The 9,606-nt window shown below is 34.5% G+C and overlaps 1 protein-coding gene across 6 annotated transcripts; it reads right to left on the bottom strand.

Annotated features, from left to right (window-relative positions):
* Nucleotides 1–2,413: 2,413 nt before the first annotated feature.
* LOC142525195 (phosphate transporter PHO1 homolog 10-like) lies at nt 2,414–8,890 on the bottom strand. 6 transcript variants are annotated; one of them, XM_075629381.1, is made up of 16 exons: nt 8,725–8,890; nt 8,542–8,645; nt 7,323–7,953; nt 7,026–7,097; nt 6,582–6,891; nt 6,441–6,489; nt 6,218–6,289; nt 5,305–5,434; nt 5,037–5,157; nt 4,642–4,900; nt 4,456–4,560; nt 4,319–4,363; nt 4,082–4,231; nt 3,158–3,439; nt 2,932–3,068; nt 2,414–2,749 (listed from the first exon to the last, which is right to left on the bottom strand). In XM_075629381.1, exons 3-16 carry the CDS (start codon nt 7,879–7,881, stop codon nt 2,626–2,628), a joined length of 2,415 nt encoding a protein of 804 aa, XP_075485496.1. In that variant the 5' UTR covers nt 7,882–7,953; nt 8,542–8,645; nt 8,725–8,890; the 3' UTR covers nt 2,414–2,625. The 6 variants fall into 6 exon arrangements, with proteins under 6 accessions (XP_075485496.1, XP_075485498.1, XP_075485497.1 ...); XM_075629383.1 differs by having other exon boundaries at nt 7,323–8,010; nt 8,550–8,645; XM_075629382.1 differs by having other exon boundaries at nt 8,550–8,645.
* Between the last annotated feature and the right edge of the window lie 716 nt (nt 8,891–9,606).

Genomic DNA, 9,606 nt, shown 5'->3' with positions numbered 1-9,606 from the left:
CCGCACAGACACGGACCCGGAGCCGGACCTCGGCACGGGGTCCGTGTGTTTGTTATTTTGGGAAAAATTTATAGTATTCTTTGACGTTCGATGTCATAGTTTAGTGCAATGATTTACAAGGTCGAGTCATGGGAATTTTAGAACGTCCTAAGGAATTGAATGAGCTCGTAGGTAAGCATGATATTTACGTCTAAGTTATGCAAGTTAAGCATTTGAATTCATGTTAGTATGTGCAGCAACGGCCCCAATCGAAGTCCAACGAATCCCTCAACTCCAAGTAAGTATGTTCGACGTGCAAAAGAAAATATTTCAAGTTTTTGAGGTATGCTAAATGTCTTGTGACCAAATTATGAATGGGTTTGGAAGTCGGTGAACGTGGCCGAGGACCTCTCCACCCCGTTAAAGCATGAACGGGTTTAGATCAGGATTTGAAAGCGTTAAAGCATGAACGGGGACCAATCCACCTGTTAAAGCATGAACGGGGATCTCATGTATGTGGCAGTGGGTTCGCCCCTGTCATCCCAGTACTGTGGTTTAGTCTGATCAGGCGAATTATGTTATGGGTCACTTGCTTTGAAACATATCTCTACGCAAAATAATGAAGTTCATGTATGTTTATATATGTACAAGTATGCAAGAATCTTTATGAAAGTTTTTACGTTATAGCACGTCTATGATATGTATGAATGTTCAAGTTTACTTCAAGTTCAAGTTTCAAGTAGGTATGTTCTATTTTTAAGCTGCATGAGGTTTTTTTATGTATTATTCGTTATTCCCAGTTTATACGTGTTGAGTCTTTAGACTCACTAGACTTGATCGATGCAGGTGAGAATGTTTATGAGGAGACAGGAGGTGGGGACCAAGGAGCAGGCTTGGACTGAGAGGGAGGCTAAACCCAAGGACCACCATGTTTTTAAGTCTTTATGAAAATGTTCAAATACTTTTGTCAAACTCTATTTTAGATCTTTGTTGAGACGTACAGTTTATTTTATCGAATTTTGAATGCTCACGTTTTATTTAAGAAAAATTTTTAATTCCTCCGCAAATTTTAGTAGTAAAAAGTACGGTACGTTACAAATCGATTAACCGAATTAATTCGGAATTCGGTTCGGTTAATTCGGAAGTTCGGTTTTGAAATTTTAAACAATCGGTTAATTCGGTTCGATTTTGGTTTTAATTTGAAAAATTCGGTTAAACCGAATTAACCGAATTAGTATATATATTAATTTAAATTGTATATGGGCATTAAAAATGCATTAGAAGGAAACCCAACTTTTCCTACATTAGAAGGAAGCTCATTCATTCAATGATTTTATTTTCAATATTTTTATTTATTATTGATATTTTTTGTTCAATGTTTCTTGTTATTTATAAGTTCTCAATTGTTTTTTTTTTTGTTAAAATTCGCATTTTTTTAAAAAGATATTGGTTATTTCAGTCGGTAACCGAAATAACCGATTTGAAAATCGGTTCGGTTAATTCGGTTTCTATGAATTTTTCGATCAGTTCGGTTATTTGAAAATAAAATCGATTAAATCGGTTATAGGTCTATTCGGTTCTGTCGGTAACCGAATAGACTGATTGCACACCCCTAGTCATAGATTGAAAAACGAAAGCTAAAGAATTCTACCGTTCATTGCTGCAATTGCAATTATTAAATAATAAATGACATTTGGTTATTGCATGTTGAATTAATTAAATATAACTCGACATTATATATTGATAAAATAATGAATTCATTCAAAAGCATTGCATAAGAATTAATTAGTCATTATAAAGATTAAAGGGTACATGTATTAACCAAAATTCTAATATTTATTTAATTATTTATTATTTTAATTTAAATGATTTATATTGGATTTGTTTCATCTTCTTATTTTAATTTCAGTTTATTAATTTTTTGTTTAAGTTCTTAAAATAGATTTGATATATGTTTTATTGGACAATATCGGCATTTGTTATTAAAACTTAATATGTACACATGCAATAATATTTTATTTAAAAATATTCAGTTGTTATAAATTATTATGCTGAAAAGGCTCGTTCAACTAGATTACACAGAAAATCGTTATTTTCATATATAATGTATTAAAATTTCAAGAGATGCATAAAATATATCAACATTTCATTTACGACCAAGAAAATACCTAATTAATACTAAATATAAAGAGAAAATATTTATATTCAATAAGAACTTAAGAGAAGAAGATAAATAACAAATAAAATGATATAACGAAAAAATAAATTATTTAAAATAAACACGTGAAAAGTTAATATGAATTTATAAAAAAATTATAATTTTTATTTATTGTATTAACTAATTTTATCTCAAATAAAATCATTTTCACGTACAACACTCATATATTTTTCTAACATATATAAATAGTTAACTAGTTTGACGTGGTTCGGAAAGTGGAGACAAAAGGGATAGAAAAATCTGATTATCCGGAGTAAAATCGACCAACATGGATCTGTCGATCTTCTAGTAACATTGTGTTTCAGAAAAATCGATCTCAATAAAAGTTCATAAAAATTCCTTAGTGTCTCAAATTTATACCACTCACCCTAGACATATTTGCAATTGCCAGAATTCGGATGCATGAATATTTGAGAGAATTCTGAATACTAGTCATCCTTGTCACCATCATCGTCTTCGTCTTCATCTTCATCGTCATAGTAATTAAATGGAAGTGGCACTGACTTGAATGCTCGATACTTCCCCACATTATTCAGGTGTTCGTTCTCCAACCTGAAATGTTAAAAAAATGTTTCTTCAAATTAACGCAATCATTTGCAGCAATAGTTTATTACCATATATTAAGTAGGATGTTTGAGCATCGGAAACTGCATATATAGTTCATGCTGAAGCTCATATGGACTGACTTAATAGTTTCTGAATTAGTATCGTCTCCAGTTAGAAAGCTAAATTACCTGAAGAAGTTCCATATTCCACGCCGAAGGATTTCTAAACATGCAAATATCGTCGTTACAGTCATTCCGTGTAAAGATTGCAAATCAAATGTCAAGACAACTTGTACCCAAGCAAATCTTAGAAGAACATCCAAAACCTGCAACAAGACCCCTTAAGGTAATGATTAAGATACGTGACAAGATTAAAAACTATGAAAGACCTCACAGTCAGACAACTCCAACTTACCATGGCAGCAAAGTACACACTTTTGTGTGAAACAAGAAGTTTCTCTCTCAAAAACAAGTTTTTTGAATTTCTTTGCAGAAGTCCCCAGTCAACAACAATATCCCAGTACGTATTCCCCAGAGTAGCAATTGCGGAGCTCACAACAGCTAATACCTTCCATGTTAACCTCTTTCTCAGTTCAAAAGCTGTTCTAATAACAACAGCAACAATTGTCAAGAAGTATCTTAAACCATTAAATCCATGCGCAGTGTAGTCTTCCCCTTCAAAGAATCGGCGAACACACTGCAACAAATAACAAATTGTGACTCTCACACTGTTGCTTTACATATCCGAGTGATGATTGAACCTAAAATAGACATACTTTACCGGAAGAGTAACAAATTTTATTGATGCAAAAGAATACATTGAATAGAAATAACAAGATAATATGGAAATTACCAAGGAACCAAATAATCAGGGGCAGACTCTAGATTTTCGCAAGGGTGGGAGGCTTGGGTGGCGGGGAAGGCTGTCATAACTTTAAAAAATAAAGATATAAAAAGGCATCAGAATATAGGTTGAACCATGGACAGACTGAATACGGAGTAAGGGGGACTGTCCCTGCCCTCAAACAATAAGATTTGTATTTTCATGTGTAATTTTCATAAAATTCAAGTTTTGCCGCTAGATCGAATCATCTGCCTTAGGCCAATCCCGATTCCCGTCACTTCTCCCACCAAATCCTGGGTCTGTCATTTGTTTGATTATATGAAAAATGCTTTTAAGGCAGAACTTGTTTAAAATATAAAAGAGCTCTAAACATAAAGGTCTGACCAGCATATATAAGCATAACTTAAACAAACTATCAAATGTCTAGCCTACGCTGATAAGGAGAGGGAATTTAAATTTGACAATAAAAACTAGAAAAAAGGGGAAAATAAGAACCTGTAGGAAGCGGAACCAATACGGGATAACCGCGACAATAAAATAAAAAACATTATAGATCTCATGACTGCTGCATTTAGTTCTTCGTCGAGATAATTTTCCTCGGCCATAGAAGCAAACATAATACTCAAAGCTCCTTAAAGCCTGTATCTGCAGCGAACATGCATAAAAATTTTAAAAACCTGATAGAAGGGGTAATACTCTCCTAACTACGAAAACAACAGCATGGCATGAAACCTGGCTTGTCAATTGATCGGCCAAGAAAAACTCAGGAAGTGTAACCTAAAAGAATGGATAACTTGTATCAGGAACTATCTCACCAAAATAAATTTGCTTCATACTGTCTGTCCAGACAATTGCCGCATCAATTTTACCTTGTAAAGAGGAGCACAAATACAATGAAACACACATGTAATCAGGAAGAAACGACTTGAACGAAAGATGACATTGAAAGGGCAGAACATAATGGCAAAAACAACCTACATGAAAAGAAGATATTTGGTCAAGATATGGGTACACAAAACAGGAACTGATGCGAAAATACTTCTTTTCATTCTCACAATGACTAGTCCCAACGGAAGAAGTTCAATGTATGTCTCAAAATGTTGACTTTTTGAATCCATCTTTATGTGCAAGTGTACTAGGAAAGTTCCTAAAGCAATCACTGCAAGACCATTTCCTAGGAGAAAGACTTCTCGGTAGCCCAACTCAGTTCCTTGCTTGAAACCAAAGATGAAAGGATAGTTGATTTTGTAACGCCTCCAGAAGTATATGTTTGCACCATATAATAGCATGTGGAAGACTATGTATACGAAAAAACTGCAAGAAATATAAAAGTAATCTCAGAGTAAAAAGAATGAATGGCAAGAAGCTCCAATGTAATGTTAATTATAGGTATTGAAGCTTGATACTATATGCTAGTACAATAAAAAATTAATATCAATGTCCTCTTCACCTGTAAAGTGGGAAGATAACATTCATGTATGAAATTTCACTCTTTTTCTCTATTAGTTTTCTATCACTGATAAGTAGAACAACTGCAACAAGTAGGGAGATTGAGAAACCAGAAAAGAAACCTGGAGATTGAGAACAGAGTTAGCGGATCATACAGAATGTTCACACTTTTTTGAAGCACTGAACACCAAAGAGCAGCAAAAGCCATACAGCTTGGCGATCTACGAGAACAATCAAGAAAAAAAGATAAAATTAATAATGTCACTAACCTGATAAGAATGTTATCCGATGCTTTTCTATCTTCTTTTTTGGCCTCAGTAACTTCATGCCTTCCCGGCGATTAGAGTTCAAGAAATGCTTGATGAAGACAGACTCCACCTTTTCCATGAGACAGATCACCTGATATTACATGTAGAAAATAAGATCGGTTCCAATAGTCATTTAAGAAAGCAACATACAAACCCAAAACTAAATGATAGTTTCTTGCTCACTAGGTTTCCGATGCAAATGTTTGGATGGACATATTTGGATTAAATGCTCCCAAAATGAATAAGAACAATGTTGTATTTGAAGTACACATTTCAAATTCTCAATATTATTCTTGTTGTCTAACATACACAACGGATTTGGACTACAAATTTGAGATCCATGCAGCTCAGATCTGTCAATCAGAAGGCAAACAAAGAGGTGCACACTTCTGATTATTTTCATTATTTATTTTCTTCTTTAACATGGTATTGAGCCAGACTATATCTCTTCTATAAAATATATGCAGTATAGATAGAAATTTGATCGGTTCATAAATCACAGTACAATATAAATTACTCTTACATAAAAATTATTCTCTAATGGTATGCACCCAAATGAGTGTAAATGAATATACTAGAGCAATTTTTGCCCTAAAGGATATAGGCAAGGTTCAACAATTTCGAAAATAGTTGAATGATATTAGAACCTTATTTACCCTTAATCATGGGTTACAATCATGTCCCATCCCAACATTTCTTTTGAGATTTTATTCAAACAATTTAGGGTTGAAAGGGTATAGGAATGTAATACTGCACAATTCACCATAACAAAAAGTTCACATGGATATTTAGGCTGATATGTGCACGATGTAGTAACTAAACTCCAAATCCTGTAACTGAAAAATTAGCAAAATTATCTGATATGTCTACATACCTCATCAGAGCTTCCAATATAAGAGTTATCTACAATTCTCATGTATGATCTTGCAACCCTTCTAGATGTTATCTGTTACATTCAACAAGTAGATGATATGAACAATTTCAGAAAAATTGTACACTGTTGACTATATATGTATGTATTTCCGTATTATATGTTGTGCACAAAAATGTGCCATGAAACATAGCAAGCATTTATTATCACTCAAGAGTCAAGGCACCTTTTCGTATTTCTTCAGGATCTTCGAAAAGGCTGATAGATTCATGAAGCTGTTTTTCAATTATAAAATGATATCAATATAGCAGAATAGTACATTTCTGAAAACACATTAATATGGGTGCACACTTCTGATGTCATGTACCTGTAACACTTCAGAAGGTAAAGCTTTTGATAGAACTCAACAAACACAAGCTTCAGTCTTTCTTCAACTTGTTTGAGTTCTTCTCTGTCACAACTCAAACCCTTATCTTTAGAGTCTTTTAGAACTCCTTTGATAGTTGATATTGGATTATCATATGTGTTTGATATCGTTACACGGTCAAGGATTTCCAAACGTGATGTTCTGGAATCTACGGGATTTTCCTCAGTAGTTGAGGCATAAGTATAATTTTCCATGGAATGAATTTCAAATTTAGCTTGACAACTAGAGTCCGGTACTTGACAGCTAGAGCCTGTTATAGACTTCAAATTCAAATGCGATATTACTAAAAATATATCAACTTATTGAACTCAACAGTTCGTACGATATTCAACGAATTTAAAAGTTTTAAAAGTTAAAGATGATAATCAGAACTTCATCACTCACCAGGAGAGCCAGGTTCGAGCAGACTTGTGCAATTAATTTCAGCACAAGATCCCCAATCCATTTGCTTAGTTCCTGCATAAATTAACTACTAAATAGAACTGAAATAGGGTGTAACAACGTATAGGATGAGTCCTCACCCCAAGGATCACACCAAAGTAAAACACCAGACACCACATTAGGGAAGTTGGTTTAGATTTATTAAAACATCTGTAATATAACAATCCAGTAAATAATTAATTTAGAATTGGGAAGAGAAATACTCAAAATCATGAGCAGTTCATTCTCAGTAGCACCCACCAGAAGAGTCTGCTCTCCCAGGAAATGTAATCTTTGAAGGTGCCAAATTGCTAATATCTGTGTAAAGGCATTTCAGAGAACCTGATCCATCGAAATATGGATTCATCACTTTGATCCGCAATGCAATTAGCGCATCCATTTGTTTATTAAGCAAAGCTGCTTCCCTCATTACTTCTTCCACCTTGTCCTTAAAAAAGTTATTTGTTTTATTGAGCTCATCATCAAGTTTCTTAAAGAATTTTATCTCGTTCTCCCCTCCTTCAGGAAATGAAAGTAACTTGGTTTTATATATTTTTCTGGAGTTCTGCTGCTGCTCTGCATTGACAGCTATCACTTGGTTCTCAATGTCTACCTGGGTGGAAGGATCTTGATCGGTCATGTCGAGATCCATGAAATCCTTGACCGGTATGTTAAGAGGATCTCCAGATGGAGTTGATTGTTCCTGACATTGGTTGAAACTGCGAATTTCTTGTAGTATTCGTTTAAGTCCATTATAGTCTACATAGGCCTCTGTCCATTCAGGCACCTTTTGTTTCTTAAGTTCCTTACCGAATTTCATTTTGCGTTTAGCTTCACTTAGTGCAGCTGTATATGCTTTTAATTTTCACTAGCCTTGCCTCTGAACGTGCTTCTGCGCCACAAATCATCATCATAATAATAATAATTTATAAAAGGATGAAACTGCTACCTCGGACAGAAATATCTCATGAAGAAACTTGAGATAATTGAATGCATAAGTATGATGCAACTCATGATTCTTTTGTTATAAGCTTCACATAAGTCAAAGCAATTGAAAATTCGAGTAGTTAGTATAAAGAAAATATCATTTCCCCCAATCTAATGACAAACCAGAACCCATCACCGGCTTCAATACTCAAAGGTGATGTGTATAGTCCGTTGCAGAAGCCGACAAATATACTAGCTAAAATAGTGATGATGCATCAGCTTGCGTTAATCCACGCAGCTGCATATATATATATATGCAGGAGGCAACTGAAATCTCTTTAATTTTGTGATTACAAATTATTTAACTTTAACAACCGGCATGCACAAGATCAAAACTGCTGGTACAAAGAATATCACGGTTTCTACGTAAACAAATTATTTAACAAATCGATGAATCCAATTCAAAGATTATAATATAACCATTAAAAATGAAGAGACGTAAGGGATAAAAACAAAATATGTTGGAAAAAGCGGACGAGAATCACAGACTTACCATCATACCAGCATGCGATCCGCGAAGTCTACAAAAAATAGAAACTCGAACAATCATCGAAAACCTAGAGCTCAAAAAAAATCCTCTCAAATGCAGCCACATTCCTGAGGCAAAACAAGCATTAACGCAACGCAGAAAATAGGAAAAAAAAGACATTCAACAAAATCACGAGAAGAATTTTACCTATGTGTCACCCGATGCGCCGCCGCGATAGAGACAGAACTGAAATCGCGTGCGTATATATATATTTGATTTCGAAATGTGAGCGGAAAAAACGAAATCGCGTTGGCTTTCCAGAAGAATTTGTTGTTCCCACCCAGCTCCTTTTTCGGAACCGCATGGAGCAAAAGTAGGCAGTTGATTTTAAAGAAATTGGTGGAACCGCGTGATTAAAATTGGATATTTGATCTTTAAAATGGAGCAATACCACACAAGATAGGGTGAAATGTTCCGCAAAAGTATTTGCCGTGTACGGGACCACACTGGTATCGTGGACTGGAGTCAGATATCGTCAAAGCGAATTATTTAAACAAGACACGTGGTGAAAATGACGCCATAAAACTTTTGCTTACGCTGGAGTTTAGAGCAGCAGATAAATACGTGCCCGATCCCAATGACCATAATATATAATGGAATGAAAACAGAATGGTGGGGTAGGTCAATGCCAATCCAGTCGCGAACCGCTATTAGCTGGGGGTGGTGGTGTGTATGTTCAGAGACGATCTTACGAATCTTATTTATAAGACGAGTCAATCATATCGATATTCAAAATAAAAAGTAATACTCTTATCATAAAGAGTAATATTTTTTCATGGATGACCCAAATAAGAGATCTGTCCCACAAAATACGACATGCATGTTTTTGATTTTTTTGGAGAGAAAATAGAATGGACATTATTTACAGAGAACCACGTAGAGTACACAACTTGGTGTTGGGTTTATATTTATTTAGTTTTCCTAGAAGGTCCTTTTTAAAATATATGAAACATGGGGCGGTTCTTTTTTATCTGGTCCAGTTGACTGATATTCCTTTTAAATTGTTTATAGGTATAAGTTTTCAACGAT

The sequence above is a fragment of the Primulina tabacum genome, chromosome 14, assembly GCF_025594145.1.
Source record: "Primulina tabacum isolate GXHZ01 chromosome 14, ASM2559414v2, whole genome shotgun sequence".
Lineage (NCBI taxonomy): Eukaryota > Viridiplantae > Streptophyta > Magnoliopsida > Lamiales > Gesneriaceae > Primulina > Primulina tabacum.
The sequence above is the reverse complement of the archived record's forward strand: the minus strand, read 5'-3'. Positions and strand labels throughout refer to the sequence as shown.

Excerpts from the sequence above, each read along its gene's own strand:
- LOC142525195 (XM_075629381.1), bottom strand. The coding sequence starts at position 7,881 with ATGAAATTCGGTAAGGAACTTAAGAAACAAAAGGTGCCTGAATGGACA. Across the intron at positions 4,561-4,641 it reads TTCCGTTGGGACTAGTCATT|GTTGTTTTTGCCATTATGTT; the intron begins GTGAGAATGAAA and ends CTTTTCATGTAG. Across the intron at positions 2,750-2,931 it reads GGAATATGGAACTTCTTCAG|GTTGGAGAACGAACACCTGA; the intron begins GTAATTTAGCTT and ends TTAACATTTCAG.